The 18,363-nt window shown below is 66.9% G+C and overlaps 5 protein-coding genes across 7 annotated transcripts; 1 reads left to right on the top strand and 4 right to left on the bottom strand.

Moving 5' to 3' along the window:
- Window positions 1-106: 106 nt before the first annotated feature.
- On the bottom strand, window positions 107-2,848 carry GZMM (granzyme M). Its single transcript, XM_068661936.1, has 5 exons — window positions 2,294-2,848; window positions 2,057-2,201; window positions 1,564-1,812; window positions 1,265-1,454; window positions 107-415 (listed from the first exon to the last, which is right to left on the bottom strand). The coding sequence occupies exons 1-5, from the start codon at window positions 2,629-2,631 to the stop codon at window positions 396-398; spliced, it is 942 nt and encodes a 313-aa protein (XP_068518037.1). The 5' UTR covers window positions 2,632-2,848; the 3' UTR covers window positions 107-395.
- A 945-nt stretch (window positions 2,849-3,793) lies between these two features.
- C26H19orf25 (chromosome 26 C19orf25 homolog) lies at window positions 3,794-4,862 on the bottom strand. The gene is made up of 3 exons (XM_068661945.1): window positions 4,758-4,862; window positions 4,090-4,268; window positions 3,794-3,995 (listed from the first exon to the last, which is right to left on the bottom strand). The coding sequence occupies exons 1-3, from the start codon at window positions 4,853-4,855 to the stop codon at window positions 3,814-3,816; spliced, it is 459 nt and encodes a 152-aa protein (XP_068518046.1). The 5' UTR covers window positions 4,856-4,862; the 3' UTR covers window positions 3,794-3,813.
- An 89-nt stretch (window positions 4,863-4,951) lies between these two features.
- REEP6 (receptor accessory protein 6) lies at window positions 4,952-8,980 on the bottom strand. Of its 2 annotated transcripts, none has more exons than XM_068661941.1 (5): window positions 8,786-8,978; window positions 6,766-6,859; window positions 6,396-6,534; window positions 5,997-6,165; window positions 4,952-5,198 (listed from the first exon to the last, which is right to left on the bottom strand). In XM_068661941.1, the coding sequence occupies exons 1-5, from the start codon at window positions 8,898-8,900 to the stop codon at window positions 5,152-5,154; spliced, it is 564 nt and encodes a 187-aa protein (XP_068518042.1). In that variant the 5' UTR covers window positions 8,901-8,978; the 3' UTR covers window positions 4,952-5,151. The 2 variants fall into 2 exon arrangements, with proteins under 2 accessions (XP_068518042.1, XP_068518041.1); XM_068661940.1 differs by lacking the exon at window positions 4,952-5,198 and adding an exon at window positions 5,578-5,747 and having other exon boundaries at window positions 8,786-8,980.
- Window positions 8,981-12,219: 3,239 nt separating this feature from the next.
- PCSK4 (proprotein convertase subtilisin/kexin type 4) lies at window positions 12,220-15,339 on the top strand. Its single transcript, XM_068661303.1, has 9 exons — window positions 12,220-12,448; window positions 12,583-12,795; window positions 13,017-13,117; window positions 13,436-13,539; window positions 13,627-13,744; window positions 13,936-14,115; window positions 14,336-14,460; window positions 14,774-14,893; window positions 14,984-15,339. The coding sequence occupies exons 1-9, from the start codon at window positions 12,284-12,286 to the stop codon at window positions 15,337-15,339; spliced, it is 1,482 nt and encodes a 493-aa protein (XP_068517404.1). The 5' UTR covers window positions 12,220-12,283.
- On the bottom strand, window positions 15,282-18,168 carry LOC137845086 (CTD small phosphatase-like protein 2-A). 2 transcript variants are annotated; one of them, XM_068661934.1, is made up of 8 exons: window positions 17,568-18,164; window positions 17,416-17,491; window positions 17,249-17,341; window positions 16,995-17,057; window positions 16,797-16,876; window positions 16,588-16,714; window positions 16,405-16,500; window positions 15,705-16,323 (listed from the first exon to the last, which is right to left on the bottom strand). In XM_068661934.1, exons 1-8 carry the CDS (start codon window positions 17,990-17,992, stop codon window positions 16,261-16,263), a joined length of 1,023 nt encoding a protein of 340 aa, XP_068518035.1. In that variant the 5' UTR covers window positions 17,993-18,164; the 3' UTR covers window positions 15,705-16,260. The 2 variants fall into 2 exon arrangements, with proteins under 2 accessions (XP_068518036.1, XP_068518035.1); XM_068661935.1 differs by lacking the exon at window positions 17,249-17,341 and having other exon boundaries at window positions 15,282-16,323; window positions 17,568-18,168.
- Between the last annotated feature and the right edge of the window lie 195 nt (window positions 18,169-18,363).

Below are 18,363 nucleotides of genomic sequence, written 5' to 3'. Positions count from 1 at the left end.
GGGGGCCACGTCCCCCACCCCGCACACGCACCCCGGGAGCCCACCAAGCCAAGCCTTAATGCCAGGCCCCCGCCGCACGCTTCTGCTCGCACACCAGCACCGGCTCTGCCAGGCATCGCAGCGCCTTTATTGCCAGGGACGGGGCCATCCTCCCCTGCAGGAGCACTGCTGGGGCAACGCAGGGACAGACAGGGCTGGGACGTCATTTTTGCTGCTTCAGGCTGCTAATTAGGGTGCTGGCTGATTGCTATCGGGTGACTCGCAGCCGTGGTGCGGGCAGGGGTTGTGGTGGCACCGTGGGTGGGCGCAGGGGACGTGGCGCAGGGGCTGGTGCTGGCGATGCTCAGGGCTGGGTGCTCGTTGGGGTCCGGCTGGCTCATCCTGGGGGGCTCCTGTCACCAGGCTGGGGGGTGCCCTGGGATGGGACGGGGTGCTGAGGCGGCACTGGGACACCCAGCCCCAAGGGAAGGGTCTGGGTCCCCCCCCGAAGCCCCCAGCCCCCCGGCGCGGCTGGCAGCGAGGAGCCCACGCGTCCCCACCTCGTGGACACGAGTCCATCCAGAACTGGATTACGCCCACGAGCAGGGGGCTACCGGCCCCAAAGCACTGGGGACGCCCATATCCCGCTGCCAGCCAGCCCCGTGCACCCAGGGGTGGGCTGTGGTGAGCCCACCCCCCAGTCTGGGAGCCCCCCAGCCCCCCCAAGGTGCCCCCAGCCCTCCCACCCCACCGCCCACTCATGCCTTTGGACGGGGTGCCCAGCAAGATGTGGGGTCCCACGGGGGTCCCTGGCCTGCAGGGAGAGGTGAGCAGGCTGTGGGGCCGCACAGAGGGGTCTCAGGGATGGACACGGGGGGTGTGGGGGCCCCCATGGGGTCTACAACAAAAGGCACCGAGAAGGGCTGCAATAGGGGCGTGGGGACAGGCAGCAGGGCCACAGGAAGAGGCACCCACAGAAATGGGAGAAAATGGGGGGGCCGCAGTCCCCAGGGACACCCTGTCCCCCCCCCGACTGCCATCACCATGCACAGCACCCCCGTGTGGGGACGCCAGCATCACCCCACGGCTCCGGGTTCAAGTGCCACCGTCCCAGCCCCGCTCTCCCCCGTCCACCCCGTGTGCGCCCCTCGGCTTCGTCCCCGCGTGCGCAGAACCGCGCCGGGTTTGCGGTGTCCCCCCCTGTCCCCCCCCCCCCAGCTGTATGTATGTACCAAGGATGTAATTTTACCAGGACTCCGGACAGTATTAAAAATTAAAATCAAACCCGTGTCCGAGGGCAGCTCCGGCCGTGCCGCGCAGCCGCGGCGCAGCGTCCGCTGGATCCACTTCTTGTGCCCCACCGCCGAGGTGGCCACCGGCGGCTTCAGGGGGTCTCCGGGGTGGGGGCTGCTGAAGGACATCACCCCCGCCACTGCCGCTGGCTTCCCGCACACCAAGGGGCTCCCGGAGTCACCCTGGGTGGAGGTGGCAGTGGGGACCCGGCCTCCCGCAGCCCCCCAGGCGCCAAGGGGCGACGCTCGGCGTCCCCTCGCCCCCCACGCAAAGCCCCCCCGAGCCCCTCACCTTGGTGGGAGCGGCACCGCGGTGTCGCCCCTGGAAGCAGATCATGGTGGGGGCGATGTCACCGTTCCAGAAGCGGCTGTTGTTGCACATCCTCGCGTCCAGCACCTCCACCTCCAGCTCCTGCAGCGCGGCCACCGGATTCCTGGGCCCTCCCCAGCCCGCCAGGCTGCACGCCGTGCCAGCCGCTGGTTCACGCCGCAGCAGGGCGATGGGGCGCCGCGTCTTGCTCCACGACACCCGCCCCGAAAGCTGCGGGTGGTTCGGCACCGGGTCACCCACCGGCTTTTGGGGCTGGGGGGCGGCACAGCCGGTGTCGCACCCGTGGGTGCGCGGAGACGTCACCGAGATGTGAAAGCGCAACGAGGTGAGGAGAGGAAATGGCACCCGGCTCGGCGCAGCGGGAAGCCCCACCGGCGGTGCTTCCTGGCACCAACCGTCCCTTGGGGACCCTCCCCAGCCCCGCAGCAGCCCCCCCGGCCGGCACGAAGCCCACCTGGAGCAGGAGGATGTCGTTCTCCATCGTCTCACAGTCGTAGTTGGGGTGGGGGCAGGCTGCCCGGATGGCGAAGCTCTGGGTGGCCGCCCCGCGGTCCTGGAGGTGATGCAGCCCCACCACCACCTTCACAGGGCCCTTGAGCCTGCGGAACCCACGGGACGTCCACGCGGGTGTCCCACCAACCCCCCCCCCGTCCCCCCGTCCAGGGGGGGATGCTCCCCGCTCCCCGCTCACCTCCGTAGGATGCAGTGCGCGGCCGTCAGCACCCAGCGCCGCTGCACCAGGGCTCCCCCGCAGATGTGGACCCCCCCAGACTGCAGCGACACCATGTAGGGCCGGGAGTGGGGCTTGGCCTCGTGCCCCCCGATGATCCCCAGCCGTGACCGGCCCCGGGATGATGGGGGAAGAAGAGCCCCCAGTGCTGCTGCTGGGGAGCGGGGGCGGCCGCTCTCCATCTCCACCGATCCCTGTGGTGATGAGACCCCCCCAGCCCCCCCGTGGTGCTCACCCAGCCCACCCGAGGGCAGGGGCAGCAGCAGCAGCAGCAGCCCCAGGCTCGCCCTCGCCTCCATGCTGCTCCCAAGGGCTCCCCGTGCTCCGGGCAGAGGCGACGCGAGGCTCAGGTGCGTGGCGCCGAGCCGGGGCAGAGGAAGGCTCTGGTGATGTGCAAGGTGGGAGCAGCGCCGGCCCCCCGCTCTCACAGGAAGGGGGGGAAGAAGTGCGAGAGCCTGAAGGTGTGAAAAAAACACCCACAGAGACACAGCCCCAACCGTCCCGTGGAGACAGCAGCGCCGTGCACCTAACCTTGCACCCTAGGGTGCCGGTGACCCCGCTGCCACCCTGCCCCAGCAGCCCCGACCCCATCCCTGCCGCTCAGCCGAGCCAAGGAAGCCACATCCACAAGCTCTCCCAGAAAGGTTTTTAATGAGAATTTTGCCCAATTTGTGATCGCCACAGCCCCAAGTGCACCCGGCGCAGCGCGGCACCCCGCTCCCACCACCGCACCCACCCTCACCTGCAGCCTAAAACCATCCCAAAGCTGCACGGCAGGACCCCAACCCGCAGCCCCCGGCTCCCCCCTCAGCTCGTGGCCTTGGGGACAGCCCCGGCTCGGGCCAGGCTCCTCAGCAGCCTCTGGAAGAAGAACTCGGTGTGGAACTCCAGCCGGTTGAGGTGCCGCAGCAAGAGGGGCACCTCGTCCCTCCTCACCCCAACGCACACCGGGATCACCCTGGTGCCGCCGCGCTGGACGAGGTGCTGCAGGCTCCACTCGGAGACGCGCCGGCACCACGGGTCCCCCAGGGCCTGGGCGGAGAGGATGAGGATGGCCACGCGGCTGGCACGGATGGCCTCGGCGGCGCTCTGCACCGCGCACGTCCCGGCCACCCGGTCCTGGTGCTCGGCGTAGCCCTGGAAGCCGCGCGCCCTCAGGAACTCGGTGATGCTGGAGGCGATACCGTCGTCAGCGGGGCAGTACCAGATGGAGAAGTCGTAGGTGAAGCCGTGGTGTGCTGACATTTTTTTTTGGGGGGTGGGGGGGTACAGGCTGGCTCCCCCCACCGGGTTGGAAACCCGCGGTGCAACCGGCTGCTCCCCGGGTAAAGGTCAGGCGCCGAGTCCTCGCGGAACCAAGCGCCGCCGGTGCCGTGGGGGCACCACAAAGCGCTCGGAGACGTCCTGGGGGGGCCCGGCGAACGCCCTCGGGATGCAAACCCTCGCCTCCTCCTCCTCCTCCTCTTCCTCCCTGGGGGGGCTCAGAAAGCTTTCTGCCTCGTCTCGGCCATGTCCCGCTCCAGCGCCGCTCCCGCCCGCCGCAGCTCCTGGCACTTCTCCGCCAGCTGCCCGCGGGCCTCCCGCAGCCGCCGGTTCATCTCCACGTAGCCGCGGCTCTGCCGGTACAGCCGCTCCCGCTCCTCCTCCTCCGCCGCCTCCTGCCCTGGGGGGGGGAATCAGCATAGGTGGGGGAGCAGCGTGGGGGTCTCCATCCCGCTGCCCCCCTCCCCAAAATGCCCCCCTGGGGGGGTTCTCACCTGGCACGGGGCTGTCGTGGTCACCGCCGGGGGTCCGGGGGGGCTCGGCGGGCAGCAGCAGGATGGGGTCGGCCGGGCGCGTGCCCCCCACGTCGGCCAGAACCTGCTCCACGGTGGGCGGCTCGGGGCGGGTGGGCAGCACCCGCTTGGCCTTGGAGGTCATGGCCGGGGGGATGGGCCTGGGGGGGGGTAGGGGGCTGATGGCGGGACAGACGGACACCCTGCCCGCCCCAGGACAGACGGACACCCCTCCCCACCCTGGGGACAGATGGCCCCCCTCTCCCTGCCTCAGGACAGACGGACACAGATTGGTGCCCTCCCCTCCTGGCTCCCCCCAGACAGACAGACAGACAGACACCTCCCCCCCCCTCCCCGTCAGACAGACAGCCCTGACCCCCCCCCGGACAGACAGACAGACAGCCCCAGCAGGGCTGCTCCTGGCTCAGTTTAACCCCCCCCCCCCAACAGACAGACCCCCCTGGACGGACACATGGACCTTCCCCCCCCCGGACAGACAGACAGACAGCCGGCCCCCCTCCCCCCCCCCCGGACACACGGACCCGCTGGCCCCTCCGGGACGCAGCCCACCCCCTCCCCTCCCCACAGACGGACGGACAGACGGACAGACCCCCCCTCCTTCCCCTCCTTCCCCCCCCCCCCGCGCTCACCCCTCGCCCTCCTCGCGGCCGCCGTACCGCCACGCTCCTCCCCTCCCCCCTCCCCCACCCGTGACGCCATCACATAGACCCCACCCCCGTGACGTCATCACACATGTCCCGCCCCCAATGACGTCATCACATTAGCCCCTCCCCCCACTAACCCGCGGCGCCCCCCCCCGGCGGCGCAGGGAGGAGCAGGCGGCTTGGGGGGGGGGGGAGGGGGTGGTTTATTGGGGGTTAGGGCACGGGGGGGGCACCGGTGGGAGGGGCTGGGGCTGGTGGGGTCCTGGTGCTACCCCAGAGCCCTCCCAGTGCCCTCCCAGTATCATCCCAGTGCCGTTCCAGTACATCCCAGTATCATCCCAGTGCTGTCCCAGTATCGTCCCAGTATCATCCCAGTGTGTCAGTCGCTCTTCGCGTCCCGCGCCAGCTTCACGGCTGCCCTGGAGGCTGTGGGGCAGAACGGGGGCCGGGTGAGGGCCACGAGAGACCCCAGGAGCCACAGCCCCCATGTGGGGGGGGGGGCACAGATGGGGCTGAGCCCGGGGGGCTTCACGTGGGGGGCTTCTAGAAGGGATGTGCGCTACGGGATGGCGCCGGGGGGGGCTTCAAGCAAGGATATGTGCTATGGGATGGCTCTATGGGGGCTGCAGGGGGGGGACATGTGCTACGGGATGGTTCCAGGGGGGGGTCTCCAAGCAGGGACGTGTCCATGCGCTACAGGATGGCCCCTGGGGGGGCTTTGTGGGGGGACACGCACTACGGGACGCCCCCCCGGGGGGCTTCTAGCAGGGATATGTACTATGGGATGGCTCCGCGGGTGCTGCACCCGCTCTATGTGGGGTCAGGGGCGGTTGTGCGCGACCCCCCCGCTGATTTCTGCAAGAGCAGGGGCTGGGGTCAGCGGGGGGGGGCACACAGCGTTACGTACGGACAGGCTGAGCTGCGGGGCCACCTCGGCCGCCAGCCGGGCTCTGCTGCTGAGCAGCGTCTGCAGGACTGCACCGGGGGGCGCGGAGAGAAGAGAGAGGGTTACGGGGCTGGGGGGGCCACGGGGGGGCAAAGGGGGCTGCGAGGGGCGCAGCCTGCTCCTTGTGCTTGGGTTGGGGGGGTCCCGGTGGGAAGGCAGAGCTGCCCGAGGCTCCTCGGGGCGAGGAGGTGCCCCAAAAAGGGGCAGGAGCATGGGGGGAGGATGGGGAGGGGGAGAATTTGGGGGGGACACGGGGATGCTCGGCCCCCCCCTGCTACCTTCTCGGGTGACAGTGGAGGCCGCGTCCAGCGCCTTGGTGCTGAGGTCGCCGAGCACGGAGTCCACGGCCTGGTGGTGCTTGAGGAAGCAGGGCCGGATGACGCTGTGGTACAGCACCTGCGAGCCATTCCAGGACACGGGGGCCATGCACCACACCAGGAACAGGCACTGCGAGGGGGGGGGAAAAATGCAACAGGGCTGGGGGCGGGAGGGAGAGGCAGCCGCTGGGGTGCTCCGGTCCCGTCCTGCCCCAAATTGGAGCTCCTGGAGGCCCTGGGAGATCAACTGAGCTGTCCGGAGCAGGACAGGGCCAGCTCGGATCTCCCCAAGCTCAGCCATCAGGTGAGGGGACTCCAGGAACCGCAGCCCCCTGCTCCCCCTCCCCAAAACGCCGTTACCTTCCCGACGTAATAGAAGGGGAACCAGTAGAGGAAGGTGTCGGAGAAGAACTCGGCTACGCTGAAGACGCCGTACACCACCCAGTAGGTCAGCCAGGTGGTGTCGTCCTCCTTGCTGGAGCTCTCGATGGCTTTGATGCTGTGGGTGGCAGGGGACGGGGTCACTGCTTCTGCGGGCTCACTGCCGGGGTGGGCACAGCTGCCCCAAAAGTTGGGGGCTGCTGGCTCACGCTGGGACCTTGCCAGGCCCTGGTGTTTTTGGGACCAGGCTCTCGGGAGCTTCCTACTCACAGCGAGCTCCTGGGGGGCTGCCCGCCCACCAGGGAGACCCCCAGGCAAGCGCAGGGGAGGCAGTGAGCGCGGTACTTACGAGACGTAGGCGGGGTAGACGAAGCCGATGAGGTTGCAGAGCAGCGAGGCGCCGTAGCCAAACACCAGGTACAGCCCCAGGAACGCCACGGAGCCTGCGGGGGGCAAAAAGGAGACCCCAGGATTCGTGGTGGGGCAGCTGAGCAGAGCCAAACTTTGGGGCTTGCACCGTTTGCTCTGGTCCCAGTTTAATCTGGTCACCGTTTGTCCCTTCCCTGGCCTGGGGGGGATGGCCCTGCAGCAAACACTGAGCACTTTGAGTCCACCTGGAGCCAGCCAGCCCAGGGGGAAGGAGGGACCCCAGCCCCAGGGCTCACCCCAGCCTCCCTCCCTGCAGCTCTCCGCACGTGCTTGTGTTGGGAACTCAGCCCCCTGAGAAACAGCGAGCCAGCCCTGCTCCCCCGTCATCAAATTAAATCGTTAAATTAAATTAAACACGAGCCAAAGCTTGGGCTGCTTGGCACCTCCCCAAACGCTGGCACAGGCTGGACCTGAGGAGCCCAAGGAGCCAGGGGAGCACCCTTGGGACCCGCAGAGCCCGTGTCAAGGGCATTTGGTGTCACCCCAGCGGGGTCTCAGCTCCTCGCCCTGCTTACAACACCCCCCCGCTGTAAGCGCCTTACCCTGCAGCAGGCAGAAAGCCGGGGCTTAAGGAATTAGGGGAAGGGGGCATGGAGCACGGATCAGCCCCCAGCTGCTCACGGCAGCGTTTCTGCACCGCGCGGGCACCCCGGGGTGCTGGGGCTCTGCAAGCATAGAGGGGGGGTGGGGGGAGCAGGAGCAGCACCCCCACGGCAGCGGTGACGCTCCCCGCACGCAGAACTAAGAGGCAGGTTCGGGCAGCTCCGGGTTTCGTGCCCTAAAGAGCCTTAGGATGGATTTCACGGGCTAAGTTTAGCCCCCGGAGGAATTTACGTAAGGCACAAAGGAGAGGCTTGGATTGCACGGGGCAGCGAGGGACGGGCCCAGGGTGTGAAACCCACAGCGCGAGCAGGGAAATTAGGAAAAAATCAGGCAGAAAAAGGGGTTTTCTCCCTCCCCTGTGGATCCAGACAAGGATTCACCCCATGGAGCTGCCCCCAGGCACCTGTCCTGTGCCCGAGAGCCCCCCAGAGCCCTCGTAGTGGCTCAGAAGGCACCGAGCTGCCCCCGGGGGGTTCAAACCCCCCAGGAAGGTTTTGCACCGAAATAGGAAATATTCGCAGCCATAAAGCAGCAGAAGGCTCCACGTGGCCAAGGGCAGGGGCACGGCCACGCCGGGGGCGATAGGAGGGGGTCAAGTGGGGCCGAGGAGCCGTTCCCGGGGGAGATATCTCTGGTTTCTCATTAATGAGCAAACAGCAGCTGGTTAACGAGCGGACCTCTGCCCTCCTTCCCGGGGGGGGGGGGGGACACGGGACAGGTCCCCGCTGTAGCTTGGCTTCCCCATGGGGGGGACACGGGGGTCACGGTGTGTTTAAGGGGGACCTTGTGCCAGCAGCAGGGACTGAGGGCAAGGGCGATGGTGCTGACACCCCCCCCAAAATAAAACACCCCCCAAACAGCTCCCTGATCACCCCCCCAGGCCCTCCCCAGCCCTGCAGGACCTCCAGATGGGGTGGTCAAAACCCCCCAGGAGCAGGGCACAAAGGGGGGGGGGGGCACGGGGTTGGGGGGGGGGACCCTAAATTGGAGGGGGCTCCTAAAATTGGGGGGGCACACGAAATTGAGGGGGACACAGAAAAATCGGGGGGACACCTAAGATTGAGGGGACACACAGAAAATCGGGGGGAGACCCAAAAATCGGGGAGAGACCCAAAATCGGGGGGAGACCTCAAAAACCGGAGGGAGACCCCAAAACGGGGGGGGGGGGCTCTAGGGAAGGCCAGGGAGGGCAGCACAACCCGGCAGCAAAACCTTGAGGAGCTGAGGGGTCCCTGTGGGTCCGGGGAGCCCCCTCGGGGCTGAGGGTCCCCGGAGAACCGGGGGGGGGATCCCAGGGGGACATGGAGGAGGAGGAGGGGGGGGGGTCCCGGTCTCACCTGAGGCCAGGTAGAGCCGCCGGACTCCGGTGCGGGCCTCCAGGCGGCCCAGGAGGTCTGCGAGGGGCCCGGGGCGGTCGAGGAGGCGCTGGAGGCGCTGCAGCACCGTGCCCATGGCTGCGGGCCCCGCTCGCCGCTACCCCGGGGCCGGTGCCGGGGCCCAAAGCGGCGGCGGCGGCGGCGCGGGGCGGGGAGGGGCGGGCAGGTGGCGGCGCCGTTGCCATGGCAACGCCCGCACCGCCATGGCGGCCAGGCCGGGCCTAGGCCTGGGCCTGGTGTTAGGGTTGGGGTTGGGGTTGGGGTCGTTGCTGGTCGCTGCCGAGCCCCGTGTCTACCTGGGCAGCTGGGCCGTGAGGGTGGCGGCCGGGCACCGGGAGGCTGCCAGGCTGGCTCGCCGCCATGGGCTGCTCTGCCTCGGCCAGGTTGGGGACCCCTCCACAGTCCCCCCCAGGGACCCCCGGGTCGTCCCCACAGCACCAGCAGTGGTGTGGTGCTGGGGTGTTAGCGCTGCTGTGGTGGTGGAGGCAGGGGCTCGGTTAGGGTGGGTTTAAGGTGCCTCCGGGGGGCTGGCATGGGGATGGGAATGAGAGGAGGAAAGCAGTGCGATAGGGATGCACGGGTAGCTATGGGGTTGTGCAGGTATCTATAGGGCTGTATGGGTACCTATAGGGCTGCACAGGTACTGGTGGGAGAGCACAGGTAGCTATAGGGCTGTACATGAACGTATAGGGCTGCACGGGTACCTATAGGGCTGCACAGGTACTGGTGGGAGTGCACAAGTACCTATGGGGCTGTACAGGAACCTATAGGGTTATACGGGTACCTGTAGGGCTGCACAAGCACCTGTAGGGCTGTACAGGTACTGGTAGAAGTGCACGGTTACATATAGGGCTGCACAAGTACCTATGGGACTGTACAGGAACCTGTAGGGCTGTGCAGGTGCTGGTGGAAGTGCACAGGTACCTATAGGGCTTTATAGGTACTGGTGGGAGTGCGTGGGTACATGTAGGGCTGTACAGGTTCCTTTAGGACTGCACAGGTACCGATAGAAATGCACAGATACCTATAGGGCTGCACAGGAGCCTATAGGGCTGTGCAGGTACCTGTAGGGCTGCACAGGTATCTATAGGGCTGCACAGGCACCCATGGCCTCTATACCACAGGTGGGGGAACCCAAAGTCACCCACTGCACAGCTCCCCTCTCCTAACAGCACCCCTGCCCTACACTCAGCTGCAGCCCCCCAGGCTCTGCAGCCCGGGCAGGGCCGGCACGCTCACCCTCAGCCCGGCTGCCCGCTCCAAACCACCTCACGGCAGCTTTTTGGGCCCGCAGGTGCTGGAGGGAGAGCCCTACTACCACTTCAGGCACCGCGGCACCAGGCAGAAGTCCTTAAGCAGGAACTGGGGCTGGAACCTGCGCCTGAGCAGGGAGACGAAGGTAGAGGGGGGCTGCTGGGGACACCGTGGCAGCACCGACACGTCCCAGTTCGTGCACTGCTCTGGGACGCGGCCGTACCAGCACCACCCCGAGCTGCGAGGGGACCACGTGTGGCCGTGCCTTGCTCTGACAACGCTGCCTCCCCCCCAGGTTCTGTGGTTTGAGCAGCAAACAGCAAAGAGGCGTACGAAGAGAAGCGTCAGCGTGGTGCCGACGGACCCCTGGTTCCCCAAGCAGTGGTACATGGTGAGGCTTTGCCCCTCGCTCGCCTAATCCCAACACCCTTCAGCAAATCACCAGGACTAATACCGGCGGTGATGAGACAGCAGGAGAGTCCCTGAAGGACATTCGCAGCCCCGTTGATCAATCCTAATCCGTTTTCCAGAATAATGACATCAACCCCGATCTGAACGTCCTGGCTGCCTGGAGCAAGGGCTACACTGGGCTGGGGGTTGTGCTGTCCATCCTGGACGATGGCATCGAGAAGGATCATCCCGACCTGTCTGCCAACTACGTAACCACAGCTCCCCGGGGAGAAGCAGCAAGGGTTTGGGGAGGCTCGGGGTGTTGTCTGCAGGGGTGGGAGGGAGCTGGCAGCCTTATCCACCCCGTGGGACTCCTCCGCAGGGGGAATTCAGCCTCTCCGTGGCCGGATCAAAAGGCTTGGAGTCTCCACAATGAGTTCTTACATCAAGGAAATGTTAGAACGTGTACGTGCTCAAGCCCCCAAAACAGCCAGATGTAATTACAGCAAGCTGCAAAGCGAGTAAAGCTCGTAAGCCCTCACATGCTGGGAGAGCAAAGGGAAAAGGGCAGGAGATTCGTAATCAGCTATTGTTTGTCACAGCCCGGGTTCGGTGCCCTGTGGTTCCTCCTGCCCAGCTCCCCCGCAGGTGAGATTCACCCGTGGCACGCCAGGGGACTCCAAGCTGCTTTCTCACTGCCTGTGGACACACACTGAAGCAGTCCAGTGATGCACAAATTGACCTCTTTTAGTGAAATCCCGCTCCCAACAGGTTCAGGAGAAGCCAGAGCAGTGCTGGGTGTGCAGGGGCTTCCCTTGGTGCTCCGGGCTGGGTGGCCCTCGTGGCCCCAAAACGCCAGCCCCTCGCCCTGAGCTGGCACAGCCACATTTTGCATGAGGTTTTCTCACACTTTTTGCGTTAGGATCCCCTGGCGAGTTACGACTTCAACAGCAACGACCCCGACCCGCAGCCCAGGTACAACGCCTGGGATGAGAACCGGTGAGTTTCCTCCTCGGGCTGTCTGAGGAAATCATTTCTCGTGCTGGGAGCATTACACCCCCCAGGGCCGAGCCTACGGCAGCCCCTCGGCCCCTCACCGAGGATGGCTCGTGCTGTGGCTGCCCCCAGGCACGGGACGCGCTGCGCAGGAGAGGTGGCGGCGGCAGCCAACAACCAGATCTGCGGCGCGGGCGTCGCGTACAACGCAAAAATTGGAGGTGAGCAGCAAATCCTGCTGCTGCGCCGTGCAGGAGGGGGTCACGAGCCAGCTCACACAGCCAGGAGGAGCGTGAGCCTCCCAGCCTGCTGTCCTCGGGCTGACACCGACGTCACCACCACCCAAATTCTGCAAAACCAGGGGGGACCGCAGGGCTTTCGGAGGGATTGGCTGCTGGCTGCAGCGCTTTGGATGTTATCAGTGATCTCCTGCATGATGTTTCCCAGCTGTAAAAGCCCCGAGGGGTTCCTGCAGCGGCTGGGCTGAGCTGAGGGCTCGCACAGCACTAGAGGGTGCTGCGGATTTGCAGCAAGGCCAGCAGCAGTGCAGGGCTCTTCCTCCACACCTCCTGGGGCTGAATGCCCCGCACCGAGCTCTCCAACCACACGCTGGCCCCATTCCCTGCAGAAGCAACTGCACCAAACGGGGTTAAAAGCTGGGAAAACTTGCTGGGCTTAACAAGGGGTCGTGCTCAGCCCCCCAGGAGCCTGATGCCATGGGGCAGGGTTAGGTGCAAGGTGCCCGAGGGGAGCAGGGAGGGGGGTTGGGGTCAGCCAGAACCCGCTGAGCCCTCGCTGCTGGGCCCCGCAGGCGTGCGGATGCTGGACGGTCCCATCATGGACATCGTGGAGGCTCAGTCCCTCAGCCTGCGCCCGCAGCACATCCACATCTACAGCGCCAGCTGGGGCCCCACGGACGATGGGAGGACCGTGGACGGGCCGGGCGTGCTGGCTGCGGAAGCCTTTTACAGAGGGGTGACAAAAGTAAGCGCGGCGTTGGCCTCGGGGGTGCTGGATCTGGAGCAGAGCCGCTGCCCGCAGGGTGCTGGGTCTGGAAAGCTCCAGGCTGGGTGGGATGAGTGCAAGGAGCCCTGCTCAGCCCCTTCTGCCTCTACCAGGGGCGCGGGGGCCTTGGCTCCATCTTCATCTGGGCCTCGGGCAACGGCGGCACCAACTACGACAACTGCAACTGTGACGGGTACGCCAACAGCATCTACACCCTGGCGGTGGGCAGCGTCTCGGCCAGCAGCCGGCGGCCCTGGTACAGCGAAGCCTGCTCCTCCACCCTCACCACCACCTACAGCAGCAGCACCAGGAGCGAGCTGCAGATCGTGAGTGACCCCCTCCCCGGCAAGGCACCGGGTGCCACGGCTCGTCTGAGCCCACCTTGAACCCGGGGAGCCTTTATTCGAGTGGCATCCTGCTCCTCGAGGGCATGGAGGAGCCAGGAGAGCAGAGCCTGCGGGAGCATTTTTTGGGGTTACCCCACTCCGGGCAGCCCTGCCCTCTGTTCCTCCTGCACGGTGCCAGGAGCCCCCTGTCCCCCCCCCAGGTGACCACCGACCTGCGCCACCGCTGCACTGCCAAGCACGCGGGCACCTCCGCCTCGGCCCCGCTGGCTGCAGGAATGGTCGCCCTCGCTCTGGAGGCCAAGTAGGTGCCGGGGTGGCCACGGGGGTGTCCCCTGGGAGCACCTGGTACTCGCCAGGACCCTTTGGGGACAAAGAAGAGGGATTTTGCTCTGCTAGCAGGGCGGTTGGGGTGCAGAGCTGAGGTTTCCTTGGGCTGCGGGGCAGCATCTTCTCCCAGGGCACTACGGGAGAAGGGTCAGGGACAGGAGATGTTGCTCCCATGTAGTCAATGAAGGTTTTGGGGAGGAGATGGGTCCAGGCCAGCTAACTTTCCCACATCTCCCCCTCAAAAAGCTAACCCAGGGCAGAGACCTCTGCCCCAAAGCCCTCTTGCTTCCAGCCCGGCGCTGAGCTGGCGGGACGTGCAGCACCTGGTGGTCAGAGCCTCCAAACCTGCCCACCTGCAGGCAGAAGATTGGGCTGTGAACGGGGTCGGACGCAAGGGTGAGCTCGGGGCTGAGCCGCCGAGGGAGAATTCCCTCCCAGAGCAGCTCACGAACCCTCCTCTCTCGGCCATCCTCTGCTCTGCAGTGAGCCACCACTACGGCTACGGGCTGCTGGACGCGGGGCTGCTGGTGGAGCTGGCCAAGGCGTGGGCAGGGACTCGGCCCCAGCGGAGGTGCTCGGTCAGAGCTCTTCGTGCCCCCCGGTAAGGAACGGGGTCCCCTGGGTCTGACCCCATGCAGGAGCTTTTTTGGAGCAAAGCTGTGCAGGAACAGGCATTGCTGCCCAGGAATGGGCTTCTGCTGTCACTGCAGGGCTGCGTTTAGAGGTCATGGTGGAGGAAAGGATGCCCATGGAGGGGGGAGAGACGCCCTCACCCTGTCTTGTGCCTGGCAGGAACATCGGCTCCAAGCTCGCCGTCTCCGTGGACGCCTCCTCCTGTTCGGGGAGGACCAAGCGCATCCGCTCGCTGGAGCACGTCCAGGTCCAGCTCTCCCTGAGCTACAGCCGCAGGGGGGACCTGGTGCTCGCCCTGAGCAGCCCCATGGGGACCACGTCCACGCTGGTGACCGTGCGGTGAGGGCGCTCCGCAGGGAGCAATTTCGTGATGGGAACGTTACAGAGCAGAGACTTAGCGGCTGCTGGGGGTCTCCTCCTCTCACAGCCTCTCCTGGGGCCAGAAGAGAGGCCCCAAGTCCTGGCAATGCCCCCGTTACACCAAAATCAGGGTTGTGGAGAGCCCCTTTGGTCTGCAGCCTCCCTCCCGCCTCTCACTCGTGGCTCTGCTCTCCCCCAGCCCGTACGACACGAGCCAGCAGGGCTACAAGGACTGGACCTTCATGTCCACGCACTTCTGGGATGAGGACCCCAACGGGACCTGGACGCTGCTGCTGGAGAACAAGGGCGATGCCTACAACACAGGTGAGCCCCCGGGGATGAGTCCCAGTCACCAGTGTCACCAGTGTCACCCAGTGCCCTGCTGTCCTCCCTCTGTGGTTAGCACCTGGCTGTCCTCCTCCTCTCCCAGCTCCCTCCTAGAGGCAGGATCTGGCCGGAGGCTCTCTGCAGGGCCACGTTTCCTCATGGTTTGAGGCTCTCCCTGCACACAGCCTGGAGGAAAACTTCTTTCCCCAGATCTTCCAGCCCCATGCCCACCGCTTTGCACACCCCAAACCCTGGAGGGTGGGAACCCGCAGCCCCCATCCAGCACCTCATCCTGCCCTCCTACCCCCAGGCGTGCTGAGCAGCTTCACCCTGCACCTACACGGCACAGACGAGGACATGAGAGCCAGGCGCTTCGCAGCCCCCCCCACGGACGAGTGCCTCAAGCGGGACGCGCAGGGGGCGTGCGAGGGTGAGCGCACCCCTCACCACACCTTTGGGCAGGAGGGGACAGCACCCCCGGCTCCGGGCAGCCCCACATCCCAGCCCCATCCCTTTGCAGAGTGCAGCAGCTCCCTCTACGCCTACCAACATCGGTGCCTGCCCTACTGCCCCCCACGTTCCTACGGCCGGACCCGGGGAGCCCCCTCCTCGAGCGCATCCCGGGTGTGCTCCAGCTGCCACCCCTCCTGCTACACGTGCCGGGGCGCCTCGGCCAACGACTGCACCGCCTGCCCCCCTGCCCACGTCTTCCACCAGCTCTCCCACTCCTGCCCCCCTCTGCTGGGCTTCTCCCCTGAGGATGGACAGCACAGGGACCTCCTCCCGGTCCTCCTGGTCTGCGGGGTTCTGATCCTCTTGGCCATCCTCTGCGCCACGTACCGCAAGGTCGTGCAGGGTGGCTGGCCCTACAGGTAGCACCTGCTGGCCCCGGGCTGCAGGGACAGAAGGACACCGGCCCGGGACGGAGCTGTCCTCACTCCCCTTCCAAATAAATGTTTTGTTGCCCTTCTGGGCTGCCCTTTCTGAAGGCTGACGTTCCTCACCAGCAGCTGTGCGCTGACCCCGCTCCATATCCAGCTCCGTGCATGGGTACGGATGCAGTGGTGGCTTCCCCCCCCCCGCCTTCCCTGGCTCATCCCTTCCATTCCCCGGGGATTTGCACGGCGCTGGGGACCCAGCCCCTGCGAGGGAGCTATTTCCAGCTGGGCCGGGCTGCGTGGCCGAGCACGGAGCCCCGTGCCCTTTCCCAGGCGCAGAGGAGGAGATGTGACTTCCCTCCAAACAGCTGCGCCCCAGTAAACACGGCCAGCGCCTCCAGCACTGGCGGATTTTGGCAGGGGAGAGGGAGCCGGACTGGGAGCAGGACTGGGAGCCACCGCTCCGTGGTGCTGGCACAGCAGGGCCCCGGTGATCAGCAGCCTTCAGAAACGTGCCCGGGGCTGGCAGGGCTAGGAGGGGGCACGGGGATTGCTGCCAGCTGGGGCCCTCCCGAGGGCATCGCTGCTGTGTGGGGCTTGGCCACCGAAAGGCAGGAATGGGGCCGCTGCGGGCACCCAAACCCGCGTGGCATCGCGGGGTGGCAGCGGGCTGAGCCCCCCAGCCCCGGGCTCTGAGTGTTTGCACAGCTGAGGAGGATTTGGGAGACAAAGAAGAGAGCAAGACCTTTGTCCAAAGCACGTAATCATCCACGAAAGCACCCCTTGGCGGGATGTTACAGAGCTCTGGGCGATGGCCAAGCGCTGCAGCGAGGCTTCCCCATGGCAGCGCTGGCCCCCCAAGCCAGGGTCCCTGCTGGGGGGGGGTTTCCCCATCCCGCTCCCCTCCTTGCGGGCTGTCCTAGTCCTCGGTGGGCAGCCTGCAGCGCGGGAGCCGCTGCTGCGCCTCGGTGCGCACATCGTCCTAGGGGAGAGATGGGGATGGGAGGGGGGCTGTGCCCCACAGCTCGTGCCACCCCATCCCGGACCCCAACCCCATCCTTACCGCCCGGCAGAGCTGTCCCAGCAGCGGGACGAGGCGCAGCAGCTCCTCGTCCCCGGGGTCCCCGAACCACCTCGGCACCGGGATCCAGTTGGCAGCCTGGGGAGAGAGGGTGAGCGCTGGCCACAGGGCAACCATCGTGGCCACGGGGCAAGTGAACCCCCCGACACGAGAGCCAGCGGGTACCTGGGAGGGGAAGCCCTGGATGGTGTGGTCCAGGGCCACCGTCTTGGCCAGGTCCCTGCCCAGCAGGGCCAGATCCTTCCAGTAGCAGCCGCGGGCGCAGAGGCAGTCCCGCTGGGAGAGGCAGCGCCTGCGGGGGGACGCGGAACCCGTGAGGAGCAGCCCCCAGCCACGGGAGTGCCCCCCCAGCAGGGTTTCTGCAGGGACATCACCTGATCAGCTTCTTTTTGGGGTCCAGCACATCCAGGATCTTCTCGGCGTAGTCCTGCTTCGCCGTTGTGAAGATGAAGATCTGGGGAGAGCAGATGAAGGCTCCTGTGCGAGCTGCCCGAGCCCTCCCCACCCCGGTGCGGCAGCACCCGCCTGGCTCCACGCAGACCCCCGGGGAATTTTGGGGGGGCTCCGGGTACCTCATAGGTCTTGGAAAGGCTCTCGAGGAAGTGCTGCACGTGGGGACGCAGCTGCACGTGGACCTGCAAGGGAACAGCGTCCGCAGGCAGCCCCAGCACCCAAAACCTGACACCCAGCAGTGCCCCCGAGGGGAGCCCAGGGGACCCCCGCCACCCCCTCCCCTGGGATTCCATCCCCTGGGGTGCAAGGGGAGGACGCAGGACCCAACCCCACAGCCCCCCCACGGCCCCCACCCCGGCACAAGGACGCCCACCTTGTAGGCATCGCCCTGGAAGGAGGTGGTGAAGGAGGCCACGGCGCCCGGCAGCCGTCCGGCGAGCACGGAGGAGCAGACCAGGGTCCCCTCCTGGGGGGGGCAGGCATCAGCATCAGGCCCAGCCCCAGCACCGTGCCCCCCTCCCCAAACCCCCCCCAGCTCACCAGCTCCAGGACCAGGGTGTGCTCCGGGGTGCTGCGGGTCCTGCGGGGGCCGGGCGTGGGGGGCGCAGGGAGCGGGCTGGCCAGAGGAAGGCAGATTTTGGGTGCTGCAGGGGGGCTGCAGAGACCCCCCCCCAAAAAAAAACCATACTCACAGGCTGGGGACAGCAGGATCCTGGCACTCCTCCACGGGGAGCCCCGAGAAGTAGGCTCCCTTATAACAGGGCTGCAATGGGGGGCTCGGGGGGAGTCCCAGCACCGCAGCCCAGGGCTGGCCCCCTCCCCAAACAGGGGCTACCCCACGGTGGGGGGGCTCACCCCTTTCCCCTGGGGGGAGGGAAGGGGACGCCGGGCTGCCACGCTCCCCACCGCACTGCAGCCTGGCCAGCTGCTGCCTGCCGGGGGTCCTCCTGGGAGTCCTTCTGGGGGTCCTCCTGGGGGTCACCGGCTCCAGGGGGGGACCCGGGACACGCTTGCCCCCATCCCCTCCTCTCTGCCGCCGAGTCCGGGGTTTGGTGGCCGAGAGCCCCAGGTCCCCACCGCTCTCCCTGCGGGGTCTCTTTGCCCGTGGGGTGGCCATCCCCAGGACGGACGGACGGACAGGGGGACCCTCGGGGTGCCAGCGCAGAGCCCCCAGGCACCCACTAACGCTTGGGGATCCCCCCCAAAGCCAAAGCAGCCCCCACCCAGGAGTCTAGGTGGGATGGGGCACTTTTATAGGGCACCTTTCTGCCCCCAATCACCCCACAAGCCCCTGCCCACGTTCGAAGCACCTGGCACCACTCAGGCTGTACTGGGACCAGCTGGGGGAGCCCAGCCCTGCCCCAGTTCTGGCTCTTGGCCATCAACCACTGCCCCCACTGGGGAGCCCCCAGCTTTTTTTGGGAGAGCTCCAAACGCCCCCTGGGGCACACAGCACGGTGCAAGGGGGTGGCCGAGCCTACGGTGCCC

This window comes from Anas acuta, chromosome 26, assembly GCF_963932015.1.
Source record: "Anas acuta chromosome 26, bAnaAcu1.1, whole genome shotgun sequence".
Taxonomy (NCBI): domain Eukaryota; kingdom Metazoa; phylum Chordata; class Aves; order Anseriformes; family Anatidae; genus Anas; species Anas acuta.
The sequence above is the reverse complement of the archived record's forward strand: the minus strand, read 5'-3'. Positions and strand labels throughout refer to the sequence as shown.